The sequence below is a fragment of the Cebidichthys violaceus genome, unplaced genomic scaffold (assembly GCF_023349555.1).
Source record: "Cebidichthys violaceus isolate CVI_PGR_0920_01 unplaced genomic scaffold, fCebVio1.0.p SCAF_1, whole genome shotgun sequence".
In the NCBI taxonomy this organism is placed as follows: domain Eukaryota; kingdom Metazoa; phylum Chordata; class Actinopteri; order Perciformes; family Stichaeidae; genus Cebidichthys; species Cebidichthys violaceus.
Window position 1 is genome coordinate 17153139 of NW_027176262.1, and position 27407 is coordinate 17180545.

Here is a 27407-nt window from a genome sequence, read left to right on the forward strand (position 1 = left end):
ATCAACTTGTGACCACCCTGTCAGTGTACTCCAGAGCAGTTTGGAATTTTGCAGCTTTCCAACACAAATAGGCGGCTGTTTTAAATCTGTAAATCCCAAACGTAATTGTAGCGCTGCAATTCAATGAGGCAGAGCTACGACTGAGAACATACAACAACAAAAGCGAGGAAACGACCACATTTAATCACCCATAATCTAGTAAACTTTGATGCGTGAGTAAGTATGAACAATTAAACTTGTTTTTTCCCCTAAATGTGTCTGTGTGAGTATAAAGAGGAAGATTATAGAGGACAATCTTAAGTATCAAGCATGACCTTTTAGTATTAATACTAAAAGGTCATGCTTGATACAAAAACGGTGGAAGTGCTGTCACTTACTTTTGCTGACACCAAAATCCTTCAAGTTAAATAAATAATCACATAAATGATACATAATCAATAATTAAAGACTGTCCTTGGAATGATAAAACTAAATGTATTAATCTAATGTTCAAAGTTCAATTTTGGCAATGTATTTAAAATCCTAAATTCTAGGAATTGTCTTGTCACCTTTACCATACATTAAAATGGAACTTCTTTTCATTCAAAACTTTTTTTTTCATGAATTAAATCTGATTCACATTTACATTGAACATTACATTTATTAAATAGAACATTGACATAGTTAAAAATAGCTCATTATTATTAACAATATCAAATAAATACCAGTCGCACAGAATTACGTCATTGGTGTTACTGCTACACAAAACACTTTTATTTTGAAATACTACACTGACTATTTGAGGTTCTTCCTGGATCAAGAGGTCCTTGGAGGAAGTGCAGTGGACAAAGGTAATTGGTAAGTCAGATGTCTTACTTCATTTGTTTACAATATCATGATATATGTGAGAATTTTTAGTGAAGCTTTTAAGTCTGTCATTTGTGTTACTCATTTATTGGCAGCCGAGGTTAAAAACTGAACATTAAAACTGAATATATTGAACAGTTTATGATTTTGATTTGCCTGAAAACATGTGGTCTGACACATGGCAGCCATTGTGTTAAAATTGTAGGTTTTTCTCTATATTGTCGTTGGAGTTACTGTCACTGGTGTTACTCCTTTTCCTGGTAACACCAGTAACACCAGTGACATTCCTGTATAAATGAGCCACATACAAGCTGCAAAAAGACATGAGGAGAAAAAAAGTTAAAATTATTGTCTATTTGTACAGAAGACTCTATTTATATTCTGACGTACAGTATTTCATCAATGTTTTTGACAGGCAACGACAACAAGGAAGAAATGTCCGTAGAAGCAATGGCCAAAGAAGACAGAGAAAAATCCAGGATTGGAGGAGAAACTAAAACAGGTCACAAAACAATGTAACAAATACAAGAGAAGATACTTATAAACAGCAGCAATCAACAAAAAATACTGTCTTATGTCAAGAATGTCATTGGTGTAATATTGCATCACAGGTGTTACTACGTGTATTTTCAGTGATGTGATATTATAGATGTATTTTTTTTTAATTTCTAGCAATATTTTTTGTGTTGATCGAGGATGCAATAATACGTCGATATTTTCCAGGTAGTAACTCACAATTTTTGTTTGAATATTCTTCATTTGTTAGTTTGGCAGAAAAAAAATGATGCAAATCAAATAAATCCTTACAATGTTGTTCAAACGTGTGCAGTTTTATTAAAAAAATTGAATAATCAAATATTTTTTCTTGGTCTCATCATTCCATTACTCTGCCTTATGCTGCATTTTCAGGTTGTTATGACAACAAATATTTTTCTAAACATTTAATGTTGTTTACATTATAGGTAACACCAATGACAAATTAACCGGACATGAATTCTTTAATAAAATATATAAAAATAATAAAAATACATTAAGCTCAACGTTTTGTGGATTCATGAAGTTTAGAAGTTAGTTAATGTTATACAATACGTTTTTGGTATGTAAGTAGAAGTACATCTCAGCAGATCTGTACTACCTAGATTACACAATTTCTGTAGAATGACCCATTAAACAGTATAGTAATACTCGTATTTTCTGCAACTAAGCAACCAATCTACTTCCTGTTTACATCGGCACCCACATGCCCAGTGTACGTCAATAGTCACGTGATATTTATTTTTAGGCCTGTTAGTATGGACGGAAATCATTTCGTTTTGGTCTGAAAACCCCGGGTTCAAACGGAAATATATAAGTGTGGAAGTGGAACACACTAAATAAAAAATACTATCACTCACCGTTGCACGTGCAGCGCGAGGTCCGGTGGAAGCGTGGTGAAACAAAGCTGATCCGTGGGGTACTGTACGTAGCCAGGCTGTGCGAGTCCAGGATGATGCTCTGCTCACACTGCGCCCCGCGACACTCCAGTCCCGAGCAGTTCTTATCTAGGATAGCCGACACTCTGAGGACCTCCTCCAGCTGCCGGCGTGATGCGCTCAGCTTCTGGGTGAGGTAAGCCGCCTTGTAGTACCCGCCCGCTGCTGTTTCCACAGCAACGAGCATGTCCAGTTGTTGCGTTCCGCCGACTGGCTGCAGACTGAGCAGGTGCAGCGTGTCCCGCTGCTGCGATGCAGCGGCTTGCCGCAGAACCTTCAACACGCTCTTCAGGTGCAGCCCCACAAAGTCTTGTGGTACCACGCTCTCAAAGCGCACAGTAACCGCCTCACGCAGCATCTCCGGTGTCGCCTGCTCCACGTGCACGCTCACAGGCACGGGTACGGCGAAGCGTCCATCACTAACGCTGGCGTTGAGGGAGTACCTGCCTGCATCCAACCCGCCCAGGGCAATGATCTTACCATCACGAGGACTGATCTTAAAGAGACTACGCTGGGCTGGGGGAGCGTGGCCAAACGTCAGCGCGTCATAGGGGTCAGCATCAGTGGCATGCAGCTGGCCAATCACACCACCTGGAAACTCGTCCTCCATAGTGACGATATGAACCTCCAGTGGTAAGGCCACGGGCCGGTGAAGGCTCTCCTCAATCACCCTGACTGTCAGCATGGAGGAGGAGGACAGACGAGGCTTCCCCGAGTCTGTAACCTGGGAGGAGGAGGAGGAACAGGGAGAGAAAAGCTGATTATTAGAAAAGATGGAGAAGATGCATTAAAAAGAAAATGGGGATAAGGAAATAAAAGATGACAGGATAAATGACTCACTTCAATGGTCAGGAAGTTCATTAAGACTGCATTTTACACTAAACGCCAGTAAAAACACTGGGAAACACAAAGAGGGAATTCTATACAAAACAGACAGATTGTGGAAGATATCCATTTGATTTGTACTCAGACTGCTGAAACCTCACATTAGCATTTTTATACGCGGGTGGATTATGTCGTCCATCGCTTACTGTGCAGCTGCCCTAAGGACATATTGTTTCACTGTCAATTCCACTCAAATCTGAAACAGTATTACCACAAAAAAGAATACAAAAGTTGCCATTATTCCAAAGTTTGACATTATGTAAAGAATCGGGAGAGCTTCCATTGGTCCACAATAAACAAGCCATGATAGTTCTCGCTAATTGGTCATTGTGAACAGCTTATTTAAACTTCTAATTATTCATTTTACAGCATTCACGGATTCACTATTTTTGAAACTGAAGTGATGCTAGAGAAGAGACGCAGTTTGCTCTACCTGGATCATAATAGCATATTCAGTTGCCAGGTCCCTCCTGAACACTTGATTGGCCACCAGCGTTCCATCTTTCTCCAGCAAAAACTCTCCGCCTTCGTTTCCTGACACGATGCGGAAGTCAAAGGGCTCGCCATTGTGTGAGGAGTCCTGATCGTTGACAGACAACTGCAGGATGCTGGTGCCGATTGGCTTGTTTTCCTGGGGGAGGGACACGCCATTAGAAAGACCTAACTGTTGGGGATACATTATGCATGGTCACAATATGATGTCTGTTTTGGCAAGATGATGTATCAAACTAAATGGTCATTTCATTTTTAGAACCTTGTTGAATTCTTAGTTCCTGTGCATATCATTGAGTCATTGGTATTGTTACTTAACCCTGCCACTGCCACCTATCAGTCCCTCCAATAAATCATGTTGGCAAGACAAATAGTAATGCAAATGAGTTTTCTTACACTTCCTTTCACTCCACTACAGCTCGGCACACAAACCCTGTCCAGGGAAACAGAGGAGGGAATTTTGTCACTTTGGATGATGTCACCTTGATTTGTCTAACTCAGACTCAGACGATTGAAGCATCACATTGGTTCCAAAACAATGTTGGCATACATTTTTTTCACAGAATGAGGACTGTGGAATTTGAGTCCGATATTTGTACAGGTGTGATTATGGATGTATTAAAAGGGGAATGGGGCCTGCTGAGCTTATGTTCTGGGCCATGATTTGTGTGCTGCCACTGCAGTTGGGATTATTTTTACCAAACAATAAGAGCCACCGATTGACTAGTGTCCATCTTGTCTTTGTGTTTCAGTAAATATCATGTCAGTCATGAGGTCTACCTGTATGACAGTAGTGAGGTTGGCCGGGGAGAACGTGGGCGGGTTGTCATTGATGTCAGAGATGTCTATGTTGACCATCACAGTGGAGGACATGGGTGGGATTCCACTGTCCAGAGCTCTGATGGCCAACGAGTAGCTGGGAACCTAGAAGGACAGACACAATGGAAGATATATAGAAGAGTAACACAAAATATAAAGGATGTCCCCATGGGCTTCTGAAGGCACGTTTGAAAGCCTGGATTTCAGTTATCATGGCAGTTAGTTGAGCCAGAAAATACAGTTCTAAACTGGGGTTGGACGTACCGATAGCAACCATCACAGTAGATCCTCATGTTTGTGGAAAATGACACTAAGGCTGTAGAGGATCACATTAAAATGTTGGACAGGATGATGATTTTACTATTCTTATAGCCTTCCCTTGTGGTGAAAATGCACACTTTGTCCTGAGGGTGGCAGAAAAGGACAGGAAAATCTAACGCTATTAATGTGCTCATGACATTGCCATATAGTCTTCCTTTTAGATTCATCTTGTGAATAAATGGGCTGATGTCTTTCTGTGACTGAGAATCCTCAACCATGGGCCTGCTGTAGCCAGAAGCCCAGGCTCTGTTAAATCCCAGTCTCCCTTTCACGTTCTGTCCACACTGGAATTTCCAAATGGTCAAAGTTCCTTTTACAGGACGATTCCAGTTCATTAGAACTCAGCCTTATTTTTATCTTTATCATTTGAAATACAGTGTAGGCTATAAGTCAATAGCTCTGAGATCTGGTGACACTGTGGCTATTTATCCACATAATCTGAACCAGTTCTTCTGGAGGTCAAACTGTAAGTGACACACCTGCAATGTCACTAATAATCCCTCATTGAACAGTGTGTACATATAGATGGAAGTCTGTACACTGTGATGGATGTATACCGTTGGTGGTTTGTCTAACCTGGAGATTGTTTCTAACCAGTCTGATCTTCTGACTGCAGAAAGACTTGTTTTATGATGTTGCTATTTTACCAAATCTTAGCAAATATAACTTGGAGAGTACGGTGTTGCATTGGATAGAAATGATGGGAAAAAAACTAGTACATATATGAGCTATATCATTATATATTAAAAGATGACACTATGTCAATGTTGTGTTAACAGTTTGTTCCCAAAACGACGACTGTTCTTGCATTTATATACAGTAGACAGATTGTCAATGTTCCAGTGGTAATTTGTGATCATATTTAATCTGGCACTCCGACACTTAATCAAGTCGTCTGTCTACCATCACATAGATATGTATCAAGAGCACAGCACTGAGATGAAGATAAAAGGCTTCTTGATAGGTTTGTGGTCTTCCTAAACTGATCTGAGATGACTCTGGATCCGATTCAACAGTGTTTAAGTTCACACACTCTCAGTCTGCTCTAAACTCGCTGCAGGATATTTCTCCATATTGCTTCATAATAAAAAGCTAATGAAGCATGCTGAGGAGAAATGCAAAGGCAGCAAGAAAAAACATTATTCTGCTGCCTGAGACATATGAAGAAATAAATGTCAGTAGTAAACAACTCTGACCTGCTTAGCAGAGAGAGGGGGAGAAAATAGAAGAAGGAAAAAACACACCCATGCACATAGTAGTATTAACACACAGACATCAGCTCTGCACACAGTGACACACAGAGAGAGAGTAGAGCTGCTGCTCTCTGTGTGATAACCCCACACACACTTCATCAGCCAAATGCTTTGATGCCACACATGCCCCTGCTCTCTCTGAGCACGTTCAGACAGCTCATCCACCGCACTCTTGAATACTTTATGATGGGCATGTGAACACTTCTGAAGTTTTCAAGCACTGCGGAGGAGAAGGAGACGAGGAAGAAGCAGAAGAAAGAAGCTCAGAGGAGGAGGGGAGGCAGGCAGGGCTGCTCATGCCTTCCATCTTTATTCCTGCTGCATATTAAAGAGCTCATACTCAGAGCTGCTTTGTGCATGTGCTTGCTGTTCAAGTGTGATTAGTTACCATCTGGTCAGGGATCCATTTTACAGTGTGAGCTCATCAGCTGCCAGCAGGCTCCTTCTTTACATCAAAGATGGGCAACCATGAGACCTCACACCTAAGCAGCTCCTCTTATACACTGGCTGTTCATGGTCAACTGATATAAACAGTCATCACATCATATCATGAGCTAATCATCTGTTGCATAAAACACAAAGTAAGAAGCTAGATTCTCAGTTGGCTAAGTAGGTTACAACAGCTGAAATACTGCATGAATAACTTGACCATTCGTCCTGGACTGCAGCCATTATTTCTAGATAACCTTAGTGTTGGCTGCTAATAGTTCCAGCTTAAGGTTGATATAATATCAAATTAAAAATATATGTTCACTGAGCTACAAGACTGACAAATCTTGTATCATTTATTTGAATCTCTTGTCCCTTTTTTGCATTAGCAATGGGTAATGTGCAAAACATTCACATAGAATGTCTCCGTTGCTTCCACCTGTTAAAATTGCAGCTGTTGCCGATTGCAGATTATATCAGCTGTTACTAATAAACGTTAAGGCTGAAAGAAAATGAAGCTCTGCAGTGCTTTAGCTTGTTGCAGACACATGTACATTAGACATTTTACAATGAATACACATCAACATAAATATCAATTATTGAGACTGACCCTCAAATTAAAACCTCAGCTCAAGTCTCCAAAACTCTGAACTCATTTTCTGCTTTGTACCAAAAAGCAATTAAACATGTCACTTTTTCAACACAGTTCTTTACATCAGACACAGGAATTTATTGACTTGTTCGTCTTTCAAAGCAGTGACATTCAAAATGCAACACCCATGGACCAATTGTCCAAAACAGGTGTCACCTGACCAAACACCTGACAGGTGAGTAGCTGTTTATAGCAACAATGGAAGCTTGTTTTCAACAACCTTTATTATCACCTGTAATTCATGATTTCTCTTTGTCACCACAAATTATTTTCTGTACAGTCTAAAATACCCCCTTTGGAAATGCATAATCGGATATGATTATGCAATCATAAACTGATTGATTTTATAATGTGGCGAAAAATAAATATTAAAATCAGTGTGCTTTTGATCAATATATTCATTACTTACCTCTAATAATATCTGTAAAATATCAAACCCATTGTATATCACTAGAAGAGTAGAAATGTTAGAAGTGTTTTAGATTGAGCACAGCAGTGTGTAACTGGTTCAAACAGAGTCAGCATGAACCGTGTGAGTGCCATACGCTGACAATTACAGGTGCTAATAAAGGTTGTTGAAAAAGAGCTTCCATTGTTGCTGCAAACAGGTACTCACCTGAGGTCTTTTTATAGAGCTTACATCCTGATTGATAAGTCAACCATCAATCCATCAAGTGTTTGGTCAGGTGAAATCTGTTTTGGCCAATTGGTCCATGGGTGTTGCATTTTGAATGGCACTGCTTTGAAAGACAAACAAGTCACTACATTCCTGTTTCCCATGTAGAGAACTGTGTTGAAAAAAGTGACATGTAAGTGTCAGTCTCAATTATTGTGCTTTATGTGTCATTTTATTGTGTGAGCAATTGTAAAGGTCTTGAACCAAGATTCCAGTGTGTGGAGCTCATGGAACATTAGCTATAGCTGTTATTTTAGTTTAATATACATATTGCACTATATTTAACGCTAACAGTTGATCTCATGCTGACCTAACTATAGGTTACAAAGCTGTACTTTACTGCTACAATCAAGTGCGACTGTGAGGTACTGATGCTATTTCTAGAAGTTAGAAGTGTGTGTGTTTGTGTGTGTGTCCTCACTGTCTCACGGTCCAGTGGCTTGTTGACTTTGATGACCCCACGGAGGGGGTCAATGAAGAACTGGCTGTCTCGGTCTCCACTGACAACAGAGTAGAGGATGGCTCCATTCAGCTGACTGTCAACGTCCTCTGCTACCAGCTGAAAACATACACACACACTTGCAGGCTGAGTGACTGTTTCACTGTCCTATAGTGACACAAATGCAGACCCGTAGAGATTACGCCCGCAGCCCCCGCACCTTGGGGGGCCTTGCAGAGGGGGGGAGCCTTGCGTGCCCCCCCCCAAAAAAAAAAACGTGTTTTTTTTTTTTTTTCAATTTGAATTACATGGGATGCACACTATGGTCTTATTGTCTTGTCTGTGTTTCTAGAGTTGATATAAAAATAAATAAAAATATATTTAATTGTGCTTTCTTTGTTAGCTAGGTTAGTGACGTGACAACATAGGTCAGAAAGTCACAATAGGTAGCTAACATTAGCACTGATTCACTCAGTAACGTTAGCACTGATTCACTCAGTAACGTTAGCACTGATTCACTCAGTAACGTAGGTGGAGAATAAAAGCGCACGCAGTTCAGAGCGTAAAGACTGCACACCAATTCTATTAAGACGTGCACTTGTGTAGGCTATACTTCTACTGTAGCCTATACTAATATTTGTTCTCTGTTTGAGCTGTTGTTTTTTCTGTTTGAATAAATTTCCCTCAAAAGAAAAGCTTGAGTTTTGATACTTATGGGGGGGACCTCTCAGGGTTATTCTGCGGGGGGGCCTCACGTGTTTCCGTTACGGTACTGCACAAATGCTTTTAAAAAGCAAAATGGATGAAATATTTTCCGTTATGAATCTCAGGTGATATTGGTAGGACTTGATCCAAACTTTACTAACCCAAACACACAGTTCTGAGGTGACTGGAATAGTTGTGAAGGGTAGAACAGACTAACAGAGTACAGAATGAGGCTGAACAGACATCAGCAGTACTTTACAGTGATTCTGGGGGACTAATAATCCAAGCTGCTGCTTTGCTTCGTTGGTTTATTAATATAGAGGACCCTTCTGGAAACAAAAGGCCTGGGTTTGCGCTGCATTTTGATGATTTCTATTAAAATTCATGGCCAAATACATTTCACAGATATTACAGTATGTTGCAGTGCCTATTTATGCTGCTTTGTAGCATTAATTATGAATGTTTTAACCCATTTTCTGAAAATACCATTTTCTTTCCATCACTGCTGGCCATTTTTAATTTTCCAAAGCATGCTGTACTTTTCCTTCACTACCTGTCAGGCAACCATCAGAGTTAATTAATGTGAGAAGATTATAAAAAAAAAAATTAGACGAAGTTAAATCATGTTTAGGAAATGCATTTTTTTGGCAATGCTACATTATCATTGTGCAGTAAAGTAAAATTCCCAGACTAGATGGGCCTTCTGTGTGGAGTTTGCATATTCTCCCCATGTCAGCATGGGTTCTCTCCAGGTTCTCCGGACAATTGATGACTCTAAAACGGAGTAGTGTGGATGTACTCTTAATTGCCCATAGGTGTGAATGTGAGTGTGAATGGTTGTCTGTTTCTCTGTGTGTCAGCCCTGTGATAGTCTGGCGACCTACCTTCACACAATGACAGCTGGGATCGGCTCCTGGCAACAAATGCCAGGAGAATGACTGGATACATTTAATTGTATAAGTCATTCACACAATGGGTTTAACAGCTTAAGACGCAATCATTTGAATAACAAAACATTTTTTCACACTCTTCTAAGTTATTATATTACAGAAGATCATGATGACAAAAACAGACAGTGCCCTCTTACCTGCTGTTTAATTTAATGTCATTAATTAAAAACTCATTATCACATTCTGAGCTTCTCCTAAAGCCAATACTAACTGGTTAGTTAAACTGCTTATTAGTTATCACTGTACAATTCATTTTCTTTGTAATGACTGTATATGGTCTTTTACTTCAACATTTAAGGCCTATTCTCTAGTCCGTTGATAAAAAGAAAAGACAAATCTTTATTTTCAATAATCTATATGATGTGTGTCTCTTTTGTTTTTTTGTTGGATCTGAATGCTGACAGAAGGGGAAGTCGAGGGAGAAGGGAAAGATGCAATATATTTTTATATTTTCATATTATATTTTCATATTATTACTTTTTTACAGATAAGAAGCAAATAGGTAAACCCAGAAAATCTCTAAAAATAGGAGTCTATCTCAACTGAACAGGTGACAGGCATGCTGCCTGCATGCTCACCACCTGTTCTGTCTGTGAAGCTCACCAAAGAGTAAAAGAAGGACTTCACCATGAAGTTCAGATCCAGTAGTCATTGAAATGAAACATGCATCTTCACTACAGTTACACTTGAAAAGAGTATAAGTACAAAAAAAGCAACATAACATTATTTTTTTTTTTAGTAGCTTACACTACTGAATCCTGTCAAACCTTGAGAGACCAGTAAATATTAGTAACTCTGTGATTGCCAACATAGGTGCTTAAGCTGATGAGAGCATCCCACAAAGCCATTGTTTGAGTCTCAGAGGGGGCAATCTTGAAGAACATGACATCCACCCTGATGACACTGTATACCACTGCTGTAGCTGCTAGAAAAGCATCTCACACACAAACAGCTCCCCTTTCATGTCTTGCTACATATTTCAAGGGTACAACTGAACAGAGCCATTTCACTGAAGACAAGCCACTAGTCTCACCATATCTCTTTACAAAGAAAAACAAGTAACCTATAACACGAGAATATGGTGGCCAACAAGACATAGAGATCTAAAGCTCTTCAAGTGGAACAAACATAACCAAGACTTTGCTACAGCCTTTTTAAGGATATCTTATCTTTGCCTTAGGTTCTACAGGAAAGCTGGTGAAGTGTCCAACATGGGGATCAGGAATTTGCTAAGTGAATGTCATAACAAACTGCACATTACATTTTGATATTTCTTGTGGAAAGGTGGAGATTGTGGTGGTGTTAAAGAAAAGGTCAGAGGGTTCCCCAAAACATTACAATCTAGCCTCTGAAAATCATGACGATTAAGAGCAAATTTGACAGAAATACAGCCATTTTGACAGTGTCGGTCGAGGCTACATCCACAATAATACTTTTCGTTTAAAACCGGTGTTTTAAAACAAAAACGATTTCAGTCCACACAGGCGTTTCAGCATCGTTTGCGAATTGATTTCTGTCCATACTAACACGCCTGAAAACGATTATCACATGACTATTCACGTACACTGGACACGCAGGTGTCCCATTGTAAACAGGAAGTAGATTGGTTGCTTTGTTGCAAAAAATATGACATTATGATAGATAGATAGATAGATACTCACTTTATTGATCCCGCGAGGGGAAATTATTTTGTTACAAGCAGCAATAGGTTACAGAGCAGCAATAGGTCACAGGTAAAAAATCTTATTATATATAAAGAAAAAAGAAAAAGAAAAATACAAGAAAAATACACATGTCACAATATATACAATTATAATATAGTAAAGATGTTATATAAAACATGCACACTATATACACAGTGAATAGAACAGAATAATATTAAATCAACTAAATAAACAGTAGTGCAGAGGTTTAACGATTTGATTTGGCCCGAGGTGATTTATTGTACAGTCTTATAGCGGTAGGCAGGAATGTTCTCCTGTATCTGTCCTTATGACAGCGGAGCTGGATCATTCTGTTGGAGAAAGTGCTCCGCTGTCCCTGCAGTAGGTGGTGGAGAGGGTGGTCCTGGTTATCCAATATGGATAATAGTTTCTTCAGTGTCCTCCTCTCCACCACCTGTTCCAGATAGTCTTGTTTACAGCTGATGATGGAGCCGGCCTTCTTAACCAGTTTGTTAAGTCTGTTGGTGTCTCCGGCTCCAATGCTGCTCCCCCAGCAGACTACGGCAAAGTACAGTGCACTGGCCACAACAGACTGATAGAACATCTCCAACATCTTGCTGCACACGTTGAAGGATCGAAGTTTCCTCAAGAAAAAGAGTCGACTCATCCCCTTCTTGTACACAGCGTTGATGTTGGCCTTCCAGCTCAGTCTGCTGTCGATGGAGACACCCAGGTACTTGTACTCCTTCACCATGTCCACGTCCTCTCCCAGAACTCTCAGTGGCTGTGGAGCCGTCGTCCTCCTCCCGAAGTCGACCACCATCTCTCTGGTCTTGGCCGCGTTCAGAAGCAGGTGATTTCTACCGGCCCACTCCACAAAGTCATCCACTACTGCCCTGTACTCCTCCTCCCGTCCGTCCCTTATACACCCGACCACTGCAGAGTCATCAGAGAACTTCTGCAGATGGCATGACCCCGAGTTGTACTGGAAGTCAGTGGTGTATAAGGTGAACAGGAAGGGAGACAGAACAGTTCCCTGTGGGGCTCCAGTATCACTGACCACCGTATCAGACAGCACACGGCCCAGTCGGACAAACTGTGGTCTGCCTGTGAGGTAGTCAGTGATCCAGGAGACGGTGGACGCGTTAACCCCCACCTCCCGCAGCTTCTCACTCAGTAGCACTGGTTGGATGGTGTTAAATGCACTGGAGAAGTCAAAGAAATTGATTCTCACAGAGCCACCGGTTCCATCCAGGTGCGACTGAGCTCGTTGCAGCAGGTAGATGATGGCGTCGTCCACTCCCACATGAGGCTGGTATGCAAATTGCGGAGGGTCCAGTGATGATTTCACCTGCGGTCGGAGGTGGGCCAAGACCAGCCTCTCCAGCACCTTCATCACATGGGATGTGAGGGCAACTGGTCGGTAGTCATTGAGGCCAGATGGTGTCGTCTTCTTAGGAACAGGAACCAGGCACGACGTCTTCCACAGCACCGGGACTTCCTCCTGCTTCAGGCTCAGGTTGTAGAGGTGTTGTAGGACATCAGACAGCTGGATGGCGCAGGTCTTCAGGACCCTGGGGCTGATGCCATCAGGTCCCTCAGCCTTTCCTTGGTGGAGTCTCTCCAGCTGTCTTCTAACCTGGCCAGTCGTCACAGAGAGGGGGGGAGGGTGGTCATGGTGTCGGTGGTGGAAGAGCCCTTTGAAGTAGAGGGCTCATTGTCCGTGCCGCTCACCAGGGGGGACAGAGGGAGGAGGGGAGGAGGCAGCCGAGGTGTTTGTGAGGTGAGGTGTGTGGAGGAGACAGATGAGGGCTGTGAGCTAAATCTATTGAAGAAACAGTTTAGCTCATTGGCCCTCTCCAGGGAGCCCCCTGGTTGTCTCCCTCCAACCTTGAAGCCAGTAATCAGCTTCATCCCGGTCCACACCTCCCTCACATTGTTCTGCTGGAGTTTGGCCTCCAGCTTCCTCCTGTAGGTGTCCTTGCACTCCCTGATCTTCACCTTCAGGTCACGCTGGACTCTCCTGAGCTCATCCCTGCCCCCAGACCTGAAAGCAGCTTTCTTCTTATTAAGAAGTGCTTTCAGGTCACTGGTGATCCATGGCTTGTTGTTAGGGAAACAGTGTACAGTCCGGGATGGAATGGTAGAGTGTTCACAGAATTTTATGTATTCTGTGATACAGTCCGTCATGCTGTTGATGTCCTCCCCATGTGGTCCACACAGCACATCCCAATCCGTTGACTCAAAGCAGTCCTGCAGGGCGTCCTTAGCCTCCTGAGACCACCTCCTCACAGTCCTGGTGGTCGCAGGCTGCCTCTGTACCAGAGGAACATACCTGGGTGTCAACAGGATCAGGTTGTGATCGGACCTGCCAAGCGGGGGGAGGGCAGTGGTACTGTATGCATCAATGGCATTTGCATACAATAGGTCCAGAGTTTTATTGTTCCGTGTGGGGCAGTCAACATATTGGTGAAAAGTTGGCAGTGCTTTATCCAGGGTGGTGTGATTAAAGTCTCCAGTAATTGCCAAAAATGCACCAGGATGTTGACTCATCAGTCCAGATATAGTGGAGTGGATGGTGTCCACTGCTCTCTCAGCGTCAGCTGATGGAGGTATGTACACAGCCACAACAATGGCGGATGAGAACTCCCTCTGCAAATAGTAAGGACGCATTCCCACGGCTAACAGTTCAATATCCGGGCTACAGAAACGTTCCTTCACACACAGGTGGTCGGGATTGCGCCACCTCTCGTTCACATACACTGCAATCCCGCAATCTCTCTTCTTACCGCTCTGTATAACGTCTCTGTCTGCCCGAAAAGCCCTGAAGCCGGGCACCGACGCACTGTGGTCGGGGAAATCCGCGTGCAGCCATGTCTCCGTGAAACACATGACGCTACACTCACGGAAGATTATTTTACTAGTATTATAGTAGTTTTTAATAATGAAAGATAGTGCTTGATACTTAGATCTTCCTCTAAAACTTCCTCTATAAACTCAAACAGACACATTTCGTTGAACGTTTTAGAAGTTATATTTTTCAGACTTAGTTACAACGCTGCAGGTCTTGCTCTATCTCTCTCACACACAGCTAATTTACTTTAAAATTAACACTTACAAATTAAAGTTTACTAGATTATGGGTCAATACATTTCTGTATGAATTCATGACCCATCAATGCACTTCACTAACTTTGCTTCTTTCCCGGAGTCTTTGTGCTTTCTCGCCTTACAGGGTTCCGTGGATCGGGATCCCTCCTTTGTCGTACCGATGTGAGGGTCCCGGGACAGATTGTAAAGCCCTCTGAGCCCTCAATAATTTTGAGCAATACAAAATAAATTTAATTGAATTGAATACATTTGGTCAACACACTTCTCTCACTCATTTCCTCTGTTTCATTGTTGTCTGCTCTCACAGTGGCTGAAGTCCCTGTTGCACTGGAGAGCATTTACTGCTTTTGTTCCTTTACAGTTTCTGTGCGGGCTTCATAATAGTTGTGCAGAACAAAATAAGCATTAATAAGAAAAGGAAAGTCCTCCATTTTGTGTCCACCACCCTCCTCAAAGTCGCAAACCGTGACTTCAGACGTCGGCTCCGTAGGGCTGATAACGCCACTGGACACGCCGCTCGCTAATCGCTCCATTAACAGCTGCTTCCTCCGCTTGTCGTCAGTAGCAGAATTACAAAATGCAAACTTTAACTGAACAACTGCTAGTAAAGACAACAAGATCAGCAACGCTTGTAATCAGTTATCCATGTTAAATTAACAACTGGTAGTCGATCGATAATCAAGGCTGTTGTTTGTGTTCTTCTGGGTAAGGGTCACGTGATAGGGGCTTGACAAATCAGGGAAGGACACGTTGTGACTGCTAAGACCCAATCAAGTAGTCAATGCGGGTGTCTAAGTCATCGTTCCCAAACTGATGCGTTTACGCCCGTCCACATTAACAGGTAACCCCGGAGTTTTCAAATTTATTGGGAGCATTTTTAAACTGATCCGTTTTTGGTGCTTTAAAACTCCGGCCTAGTGTGGACGCTCAGTGTGACGTAGCAAAAGATATGCGTTTTAAAATGTGAAACATAGTTGTGTGGACATGGCCTCAGGCATCCTCACATATATGCAGGCAAAACGTGACTCTGACTGGAACCTACCTGGACTACAGACTCTCCAGTGGTAGCATCCTCTGACACCACTGCAGCGTAGAGGTCACGGCTGAACATGGGTGCGTTGTCATTGACATCTGTCAGGTTTATGTTCACTGTCGTAATTGCACTCAATGGTGGCGTGCCGCCATCACAAGCCTCCACTGTTAGAAAGTAGTCCCTGCAGGTCTCATAGTCCAGGGGCTGGGCAACTAAAATGGCACCTGAACAAGGTGAGGAGAGAGAGGGAACACAAATATGCATTTGAGTAAAGACAGAATTTATATCAAAATAGCATGTAAGAAAAGAAACATTTCTAAAGGTTGCAGTGTTCATATGTGCGACAATACGGAACGTGTTATAATGAACATCAAGTGTGAATAAAATGAGGGATGACAAGTGTAGAGCTGTGGTTAGCACACTCACCGGTCAGTGGGTGGATGTGGAACTTCCCATGCTCATTTCCTGATCGGATACTGTAAGTGATCTCAGCATTGGTCCCGATGTCCTTGCTGGCAGCATAAATTCTCAGGACCTCGGTGCCCACTCCCACATCCTCCGGCACTGTCGCTAGCTGATCACGACGCTCAAACACAGGTGGGTTGTCATTGATGTCCAGCACAGTGATAGTGACATTGACTGATGAGAAGAGGGGCAACAGTGAACCCTGGTCAGACGCATGGACTGTTATCTGATAAGCCGGCTGAACCTCGCGGTCGAGAATGCGTTCCAGGACCACGATGCCTGAGGACTTATCGATAGAGAAGGAGCCTCCTGCAGAGTCGGCCAGGGAGTAGACCACCATACGGCCTGGACCTGCTGTAAAGCCAGAAAAAGAGTGTCAGGTAGGCTACACATGAGAGGTTTAAAGGCCTCAGAGTGTCTGAAACTAAATACTTGCTGGATCTTCTAACTGTGTCTTCCAATGACTGCTGCTTCTGACAAATGTTGTATATTTTTTAAACAACTCTATTGTGATTGGCCAGGTGGAGGTGTGAAAGTAGGCAGGGCTTGGCTCTTCTCTCTAAGGCCCTGTCTACACATTTACAGATTGTTTTTTTAAAAGAAATATTTTCTTCTCCGTTTTAAAATAAAATTCTGTCCACACAACCTTGATTTTACAAAATATCTCCGTCCAGACAAGAATGCAAAAAACGACTCCAAACGCTCGCTGGGCCAGTAGGTGGCAATAAAAGCTTTGTCAACGGTTTATTAACAGAGAAGAAGATTTCTGAGCATGCCCAGTGAGCTTATTCACCTTTGACGTTGTAAACAAATAGTAAACAATAGTATAGCAGTAGCTTATTATTTTTTGATTTGTACAAATGTTATTTACGGTGCTGTGGCGAAACTACATCTCAGTGGCCGTTTGGCCGTGAAGTGGTGCAGTAATATAAAGTTTAAATGTAAAGTAGTCATTAGACCAAGCAGTGCCAACGACACATAAACATTCCAGTGGTCGAGCATCTCTGTTATCGTTTCTGGAGCATGCTCATTACACAAAGCAACAATGGGCATGCCCGAATTAGGGAGATGACGTTGTTTCCTAAACGCTCCGTTTTACATGTCCACACAGTTACAAAGACGAAGACGTTTTCAAAATATCCGTTTTAGTGACCTAAATAATATCTGTTTCAATAACTATCTGTATTTGTGTAGACAGGGCATACAGCTCTTCTGAGAACTACTTCTGTCACTTTTCATGTAATAAACCAAGATTACACAATGAGTGTTTTCAAAGAGAGCAAGGGTGCTCTGGGGTCCCCATCTGTAAATTTAATTGTGTCTAGACTTTAAAGACACAGACAAACGATGCATTATTATTTATATACACTTTTTTCTGTTCTCTCTGTACTTGGGATCTCTTCTCTCTACTTGTCTGATCTCTTTGTGTCTGCCTCTGCTTCCATTTTAATCCTAAAACATAGCATAGAAGCATTTGAAGCACAACTTGCAGCAGTGGTACCACCAGTAGTAGTAGCCGTAATAATAGTAGTGGTGTCACCTTCATCAGGGTCTATGGCCTGAATGCGGGTGAGCAGGGCTTTGGTGGCGGTGTCTTCATAGACACTGGCAGTGTACTGTGACAGGGTGAAGATGGGTGGATTGTCATTCACATCAGTTACTGCCAGTTGCACCTCAGCACGGCACCATCGTCCACCACCATCAGTTGCCTGGGCAACGAGCCGGTAGTAGGGTGTCATCTCATGATCAAGATTCATAGATGACTTGACCTCACCTGTACAGGTTAAAAACAACTTGTGAAACATTAAGAGATGGAGCCACACAGTGCCATGAGAGAGTCACACAAATTCAAGCATCCAAAGGAATAACTGTGCATCTAACTGTGTAAGCTGTGATAAGCTGGTGGCCTGGCTACATTTCACTGTTGCAAGCACTCTAAAAACTGGTTGCTCCAAGAGAAGCCATTCTGCATGCTTACCAGTGTCCGGGTCAATGCTGAAGTCCTGGGATCCAGGACCATGTAAGGAGTACTGGATCCAGGCACTGACGCCTACATCAGCATCTGTAGCTCCAATCCTTAGCAGCACACTGTTTACTGGGAGGTCCTCTGAAATGGAGGCAGTGTACACAGCCTGCAGACACACATGTACATGCACAGCAAAGAAACAAAGAATACAGTTACACTGTGAAAAGTTGGTACAGCTTCTACAATGGTTACATTTACAGTGAGCTAAGTCAAATAAAGGACAATGCATCTCAAACAAAAAATAAATAAAAAAGAACATGCGGTTCTATTCCTCACATGGTCACAGATGGGGCTGTTGTCATTGGTGTCTATCACTGTCACCTCCACCGTTGCCTGGGAAACAAAGAGTCCATCGCTAGCAGTGACATTGATGACGTAGAGGTTGCGTTCCTCCCTGTCCAGTGGCCACTTTACATACATCTTCCATTCACCCTGAACCAGACCGAGTGCAAACACACCACGATAGTTCCCACCTGGACAACACACAAGCAGACAGAGAGACAGGCACAGTGAGATCCAGGATCAGTGAAAAAGGTTTCAGACATGTAGGCATACATGGACTTTATGATCAGTTTATCCACAAATTGCTGATCATTGTTCATTCTTTTTTTCAAGTGAGGTCTTAAATCATCACATTCAGATTGTAGTCTGACTCAAGTCCCGGTCCATGACTCCAGCTCACACCTCTGTTGTATGGTGTTTGTCTTATTCCATCCACACCTATAAGTAAACTAGGACAAACAGCTTCACACACGATCATATGACTAATTCCCACGCATTTACAATAAAGACAAGTTTTTGAACCACCAAGGAAGTAACGGTTTGATAAAAAATCTCCAGTATGATCACACAATTACTGTGGCTGCTTTAAGTGGATGGCACAGGGAAATGAATGTTGCAGCAGTGGTTAAAGGTTGGACCATAACACTGCGGATTTATCAGCATACTGGCTGGCTGCTGACCCATATAACTGGAATGTCAAGTTGAAGAAGCACAATATTCCACCCATCGATCTTCACACAGCTCTGTCCTCTCTCACAGACCGATGGGTGGAGGATGACATGGTCTACAGCAGTGGTCCCCAACCACCGGGCCACGGACCACTACTGGTCCGTGGGTCATTTGGTACCGGGCCGCACAGAAAAAATAAATATTATATTATTTCCGTTTTATTGACTATGACTACTTCTGAAAGAAGTTTTATTTTGAAAAATGACCGGATTCTCTCGCAATTTGATCCGCCTGTGCCTCTTGACACATGTCAAGACACTTGTCTCGGTCACGTGATACGTTACCTAAAAAATTAAGCCCGCAAGCTAGCGAAAATGAGTACAAAACTTTTGGAGCGCTTCTTTGCAAAGGGGAAACGGCCCACTAAGGAGACAGAAGAAGAGCCTACAACTTCCAAGAAAAAATAACAGACAATATCAGGAGTCTAATTAAATATCAGGAGTAATTCTGACGCGCCAAGCCCGCTCTGCATAATATGTGGCGACAAAGGAAGATCAGCTGCTGAAGATTGTAAATGACAGTGGCCTTAAAAGTATGTTTGAGACAACAACTCTGCTGGTGTTTTGAATTAAAATCCAGGCTGAATATCCTGAGATCGCCACAAAAGCACTGAAAACCCTGCTTCCATTTCCAACATCCTATCTTTGTGAAGCGAGATTTTCTGCAGTGACAGCAATCAAAACAAAATTACGGAGTAGACTGGACATAAGGAACAAACTTCGGGTGTCATTGTCTCCCATTACCCCCAGATGGGCCCATCTCGTTGCAGAGAAACAGGCTCAGGGCTCTCACTGATTCAGCGTTATTGTGAGTTGTATTTTTTATGTATTTTATATTTGTTTTCATGCCGATCGTATCATTTTATTTTGTTGTGTTTATCCGCCACACCTTGAAGGCTGGTCCGTGAAAATATTGTCTTACATGAAACTGGTCCGTGGCGCAAAAAAAGGTTCGGGACCGCTGGTCTACAGTGTCTACAGGGTGACAATATATCACTGCAATGTGAGGAAAAGGAGGTTTTAGTAAATAAATCACAATAACAGTGACAATTACAAAGGAACATCAACTCAGTCAAATTCAAAACTAGTTTAAAAATTTTAACTTTTACTAATAAAGAATTAGTCATCTGCTTGTCAAGTGGAGAGAGAGTGCATCTTCATTTTAATTTTCGGGTTAGAGATCTTTAAAGATTTAATAAAACTAGGAGAATAGGATGTATGGAGGCCGAGGAGGAGGCTCAATGTTTCAATTATGGGACCCAGACAGTACCTGGGTAAGGAGAGATGAGAGAGGTATGCACGGGATTGAATAAGAGGAAATAAACAGAGGGAAGAGAGGGTCGAAGGTTGAGGTGTGGCCCTGCTCACAAACCTAAGTTAACTACTTAACTTCTTGTCACTAGCAAGGACTCTACCACAAAAGATTGATTTTAAAGGTTTAATGAAATGAACAGCGTCGCATCTTGAAGATAGATGAATGGAAGGGGATGAACGTGATGGGAGGAGGTCGTCTATCTGTGACAGATGAATGAAGGTAAACCAACTGAAAAATCAAATCAAACTCCTCTCAATATTTCATCAGCGCTGTCTGAGGAGAGGGCTCGACCACCGATGCTCGTGGTCAGCATTGGTTGGAGAAATCCAAGAGATCAAATAACATTAAAGAACTGCAGATCATAGCTTCTAATAATGTGCTTATGTAACTAAGTATGTGTTTTGTGTTTATATAGTTTGTGTTTAAAATCACTGTAATTAACATGACTTTATTTACTCATTTATGGTTTATTCAATAGGGATAGATACAGTCTACTGTATACAGACAACCTGAAAACAGATATCTGATTAGAGTGCACCATGGTGACTGTCACACACTCTGTTTTCTCCAGTCACCTCACCTGGCACATATTCACCACCTGCACATATGGATTGTGTAAATTACAAATGTGTGGAAATAAAGACAGCGACAGCTCCATATCCTCATTATGAGTCCTGATCATTAAGCTGGCCAAGTTCACCTTAACAAAACTTTTATAAATTAAATTGTGTCCACCTACTTCCATTTATGAATGATAACCAGGGTTGGGGATCCACTAATTGTTGAACATTTTTGAAACAGCCAGTCTGATTTCTATAAACATATACACATTGTGGTGACACTCGTGTAACGCTGCATTATGGATGCACTGTCACTGCTAGAGGACTAAGTAAGTGGAGAAATTAAGGGGGAACGAGTGCTCAGGGACCACCTCACCCACAAATACCTCCATGTATGTGTCCGGAAAAATCTTTTTCTTGGTCATGAACAGATATTGTGGAAAGCAAGAACTATAAAAACATTGGCACTGGATGATTAACATTGGCACTGTATGATAAAAAAAACTTAATTGGTCAAAAATTTTGCAGAAATCCAGTATCAATGTCTGCTGATACAGTTGCAGTGCAATAACAAATATTTACAGTGGTACTCACTAGTGATGTGGTAGCTGACTTGACGGTTAACGGCAGAGCTGTCATCATCTCTGGTGTTCAGCACAGCCACCACCTCGCCTGGTGGGTCACTCTCCTGAACTGAACCAAAGTAGCTTTGCTCCAGGAACCTGGGGGGGTTGTCATTGATGTCTGACACTGCTATGGTCACAGTGGTGGTACCGGAAAGAGATAGGGTCTCCCCAAGGTCTGAGGCTACTACCGTGAATATGTAGGATGGGTTGGTCTCATGGTCCAAGTCCGTGCGTGTGGAGATCCAACCTGTGTTGCTGTCAATGCTAAAGGTCTCAACCAATGTATCTAAGTCCCCATCTGACTGGATTAATGTCCCAAGACTGTATGTTACCTGGCCATTGGCCCCTGAGTCTGGGTCTAGTGCTTGGACTTTAATGATTCTGGTTCCAATTAACATTCCTTCCATAACTGTGGCCTCATAGGAGTTTGCCTCAAACGCTGGTTTGTTGTCATTTAGATCCAACACTTTGACTTCAACATTGACAGAAGTCACAGAATCCAGCTTAGCCTGTTGTACAGTGGCAGTGAGTTTCAAATGGTATTCTTTTATCACCTCATGGTCCAAAAGCTTATCAAGCTTGATCACACCTGTATCCTTTTCCACCACAAACACCACATTTTGATTGTTTTCTCCGGTCTCTCCGTTAACCAGGGCAAAAGTAGCAGAAAGCGAGGTATATCCAGGAGAAGTGTTGAGGCGCACAGTCCCTATGACTGAACCTATGGGGGTGTCCTCTGGCATGTTAAATAAGTATTGATGCTGGCTGAAGGAAGGAATGAAGGCATCTGGAGAAAGTACATGGATGTAGACAGACACTAGAGAGTGCCGGACCGGATTTCCTCCATCCACAGCCTTTACAAAAAAAGATAATACAGAGTTCCTCAAGTGGCTGAAGCTGCCTTTAGTCACCATCCAACCGTTGTCTGGGTCTATCTCCAAAATGTCCACCACAGGGACATGAGCCTCACTGTAAAGTGAATATGTCACTTTGGCGTTAGTACCATCATCAGGATCATAAGCCTGAATCTGTGTCACCAAAAAACCTTTAGCCACATCAGATTTGACTGAAGCTCTGTACTCTGTGGCACGGAAGCAAGGGACATTATCATTATCATCTGACAGAGTAACTTGTACTGTACAGTAAGAGACCCGTCCACCTGGGTCCTGGGCTGCCACTGTCAGAACAATGTCCTTATTGGCTGGGTCCTCACGATCAAGCTTTTCTACAGTGGTGATCTGTCCATTTGCATCAATGCTGAATTGGTCCTTGCCCACATCATTAACAAAGGAATAAATGATGTGACCCAACACTCCAGGGTCTGCATCTGTTGCCTTTACCTGAAATAAAAAAAAGTTTTATAATACAGACATGAAAATGTATAATTACGTACTGTATTATCAATGTGCAAAATTATGCAAACACAAAAACATATTTGAATGAATTTCAATAGCACTTACTTGTATAACTTTGGTTCCCACAGCAGCATTCTCTTTTAACTCTGCCTCATACATATTCTGTCCAAACACTGGACTATACAGGTTGGCGCCCAACACCTTAACGTGAACCTGTGCAGTGCTGGTGAACACCCCATCAGACACTGAAACATTGAGGCTGAAGACAGGCTCCATTCTTTGCTTATGGTGGCTGGACAATGTAATGATTCCTGTATTTTTGTCCATCACAAAGTTCATTCTTTCATTTCCTGACAAAATGCTGTATTCCAACTTTTCAAAATCTGAGCTATCAGCATCTGAGGCATGGACACAGGTAACAAAGTGACCCTTTGGTGCTAACTCATTCACATAGGCCTCATACAGTAGTTGATTGAAAACTGGTGGATTGTCATTCATGTCATTCACTACAACTATGACTGATACTTCACTACTCAATGGTGGGAAGCCATTATCGGTGGCCCTGACAATGAAGTCATACTTTTGGACAAGTTCATGGTCTAGCATACGTGCTGTCAGGATTAATCCACTGCTACTATCAATGTGAAAGTAGTCTGTGCTGTTATGCACATCTGAGAATATCTGGTAGCGGACAACATTGTTCTTCTCTGAGTCTTTGTCAGTGGCAATAACTTGAAGTGCTGGAGTTCCAATCATGGCTGTTTCAGACAAAACTACCCTGTAGGACATTTTCTGGAATATAGGTGGATTATCATTTACATCCTGGACAACCACATCTACATCAACCTCAGCACGGGCACCAGTCAGATAGTCTGTGGCTCTGATGGTCAGGTGGTAAGATGCTGTTGCTTCATAGTCCAAAGAGTGGATGACACTTATAACTCCTGTATCAAAACCAATGTCAAACTGAAGAGATGGGTCTCCATCAACTATAGTATAGATAATGTTTTGACCTTCAGGACTAGTGGCATTGATGCCGAGAATTGGTGTGTGCACAGCCACATCCTCATTCACAAAAACAGAATAAAATGATTTGTCAAAGACAGGCATGGCTTTGTTGACTACTGTGATGGGGAACTCTATAGTAGTTGAGAGAGGTGGATAACCACCATCCCTGGCATAGATCACAATCTGGTATTCCATATTGGACAAGTCTGACTCAAAAGCCCTCTTGAGGTTGAGACCACCTGTCTGCTGGTTGATCTCAAAGTGACCATTGTCATCCTTGAGATAGTAAGAAACCTCTCCATTAACCCCTTGGTCACCATCTACTGCCATGACCCTGAAAATGGGTGATCCTGGCTCAGCTTCTACTTGAACAGCTGCGTAATAAGGAAGTCCAACAAACACAGGGGCGTTATCATTTATGTCCTCAACATGGACTCGAACCATAACTCTGGCCACATGCAGACGGTCGTGCTCCCTTCTTGCCTCAACAACCAGTTCGTAGAACTCACGCTCCTCACGGTCAAAGGGTATACCTGTGGTTTGAATTACACCAGAAGTTGGACGAATTCTGAAGCTCGTGCCAGCATTCAACAAGGTGTATTTCAATGGTTCATTGAGACGGTTTCCCACAGCATTGACCACAGCTACTTTGGTGATATTTGATACATTCTCTTGAATGGATGAAGAGTAAAGGTTATGAGTAAAGCTGAGACCAGAGTCCAGAGCCTCTCGAACAAGAATGGTCACCAGAGCTGTGCTGGAAAATTTCCCATCTGAAACTTTGACACTGAAGCGGAAACGTTCTTTGGAGAAGTTGCTGTGTTTGACTGTAATAACTCCACTGGAAGGTTTGATGGCAAAGTGCTGCAGTACTCCATCAGTCAGAGAGTAGGTGAGCTCTGTAGGGACATCTTTGTCCGGGTCTATGGCTGAAACCTGCAAAGCTTCTACTCCCATATAGGTCGGGAGTAGCAGAACTGTTTCATAGGCATTCTGGGTGAAGCGAGGCGGTGAATCATTTGTGTCAATCACTTGTATTGTGACCTCTGTTGGACTGTCTGCAGTCAACTGTGGCTTGCCATTGTCTCTCACATGAACGTGGAAGTGGAACGTGGCAAACGTCTCATGGTCTAGATTAGCAATGGTTCTGATGGAGCCAGTACCTGAGTCCACTGTGAAGAATATCTTTGCAGTGTCCTCAACAATCTGGTAGACTAACAGAGCATTTTGGTTGCGGTCGGCATCAGTGGCCTTGATTACGAGAGGTGAGTCATCTGAGTTCAAGACCACGCTGTTGACTGGTGCTGCCTCGCTGATGCTGCCATGATAGCGAAGCTGCTGGAAAACTGGTGGGTTATCATTCTCATCCACTACCTGAATTAACAGAGTAGCATTAGAGGCCATGCCAGCCATGTTAGTAGCCTGGACTATCAAGGTGTAAGATGCTATATTCTCATAGTCTAAAGGCTTTTGGGTAGAAATCACTCCACTGTACTGATTTAACTGAAAAACATGATCTGTGTTGCCCTGCTTGATATCATAAGTAAGGGTGGACTGGCTGACTGCACTGACTGTGGTAACGGAGGTCCCCATCACGGCCTTCTCTGTGATTTCAGCCTGGTATTCAGGCTGAGGGAACTTTGGGCCAGCATTGTCAGAGAGGGTGACAGCAATGCGCACTATAGTGGTGGTGGACAGGGGAGGGGAGCCATTGTCAGTGACTCTCACAGTGAGAACATAATGGCCTATGCTGGACAAGTCCAGGTCACGAGCAACAGTGATGATACCCAAAACTGGTTCAATATGGAATGCATTTCCAGTGTTTCCTGTTGGAAGATCAAATACAATGTAAACAATGTGGTAGTTCTTTTAAGGGTAAATATTTACCATTTCAAGTATTAAGCTGTCAGAGTTGCCTACCTGCTTCAATGGAGTAGCGTAGCTCTGCGTTCATGCCTTTGTCTTTGTCCAGGGCAGTCACCTGGACCACAGCTGATCCCACTGCTGCTGACTCATAGACTGAGCCTTCATACAGCGCACTGGTAAAGATGGGTACATGGTCATTTATATCCTCCACTTCTATTAGCACACGGGCCAGGTTCTTCCTGTATGGGAACTCTTGGTCCTTCACCTGTGGAGAAAACAGAAAGACAATCAAAAAAGGTCATCCCCCATGGTCACAATGAAAAGTAAGTAAAAGTAAAATCTGATAATTATGTAACTGTTAAATCTAAAATGTGCCCATTGTCCAAAGTATAACAAACACAAAAACAGACATCCTACTCTTTCACTTTCCTTTGCCCAAATTTTACATTTTTGATATTAGTAGTTTAATACTGGATAAGCAGATCAGTATAAAATGATCCTCTTTCCTCTCCTAATTAGTTGGAAAACAAATTGAAATGTATTAGCCCATGAAATTCCCCTGTGGAATTAGCCTGTTACACTACAATCAGGTCTACATCTTGGCACATGCTAAACATAAAATATCAAGTACAAGTTCCTCCAGGAAACATTTGGACAGTTGTTGTTTGTCCTCAGGAATATGCAGGATTGTCTTTTGTACAACAACAATGCAGATAAGACTGGGACCCCTCCGTGGAAAGTGAGGGGATCAAAGAACCACAGCTGTTAGTACAAGACCCTAAATATCAGACATTGGCAGAGACAGTGACATAGACTTACAATGATAGTGAGGATGTGCTGGGCACAGGCCTCGTGGTCCAGCCTCTGAGCAGTGTAAATGATGCCTAGGGTGGGGTGGATGCGGAACAGACGCATGCTACTTGGGTCTATTGAGCTCTGCAGAGAATAGGTCAGCCGGTGATGCTCATCACGGTCCAATGCCAGAACCTGGACCACCTCAGTGTCAGGTGGAGTGTCTTCAGACATAGTGACATCATAGGTTGGTTGGGAGAAGATGGGAGCGTTGTCGTTGTAGTCCATAACAGTGATGTGAACCTTGAACATAAGGGACATTGACATATAGAAAAGGAAGAGGAGGAAAGAAGACATCATTAACTGAGTTGTATTATCCTGCTCTTGATAGAAGTTTGTCATGAAGAATAGCTGATATTTTGCAGATATTCTCAGTATGAATATTTATTGTCCACAGTGCACATATTGCAGATATTTTGAATATAAATGTTTCCTCCTCATGCGGATAACATGAACCAATGTGGGCAGCATTATATTTCCTACAAAACATATTTGCTAATTCTGATTAGTTGTATATGAACTTATTTGGGTTGGGGCATCTGTTCTCAGGAAACAGTCTTTCCGTCCCCAAGACTGAA

The 27407-nt window shown here is 42.5% G+C and overlaps 1 protein-coding gene across 7 annotated transcripts in view; it reads right to left on the reverse strand.

Moving 5' to 3' along the window:
* LOC137874066 (protocadherin Fat 3-like) overlaps window positions 1–27407 on the reverse strand; it is a 227113-nt gene that overhangs the window by 17905 nt on the left and 181801 nt on the right. For 6 of the 7 annotated variants that reach the window (XM_068712737.1, XM_068712713.1, XM_068712721.1 and 3 more), the window contains 13 exons: window positions 26797–27072; window positions 26032–26242; window positions 23209–25937; window positions 21717–23088; window positions 18514–18710; window positions 18190–18343; window positions 17752–17985; window positions 16173–16565; window positions 15756–15970; window positions 8267–8404; window positions 4476–4619; window positions 3637–3834; window positions 2241–3042 (listed from right to left, as the gene is read on the reverse strand). In XM_068712737.1, the coding sequence (XP_068568838.1) occupies window positions 2241–3042; window positions 3637–3834; window positions 4476–4619; window positions 8267–8404; window positions 15756–15970; window positions 16173–16565; window positions 17752–17985; window positions 18190–18343; window positions 18514–18710; window positions 21717–23088; window positions 23209–25937; window positions 26032–26242; window positions 26797–27072 (7063 nt within the window). Of the gene's footprint in view, window positions 1–2240; window positions 3043–3636; window positions 3835–4475; window positions 4620–8266; window positions 8405–15755; window positions 15971–16172; window positions 16566–17751; window positions 17986–18189; window positions 18344–18513; window positions 18711–21716; window positions 25938–26031; window positions 26243–26796; window positions 27073–27407 lie in introns of those variants that run through there. The other variant, XM_068712732.1, reaches the window with a different exon arrangement.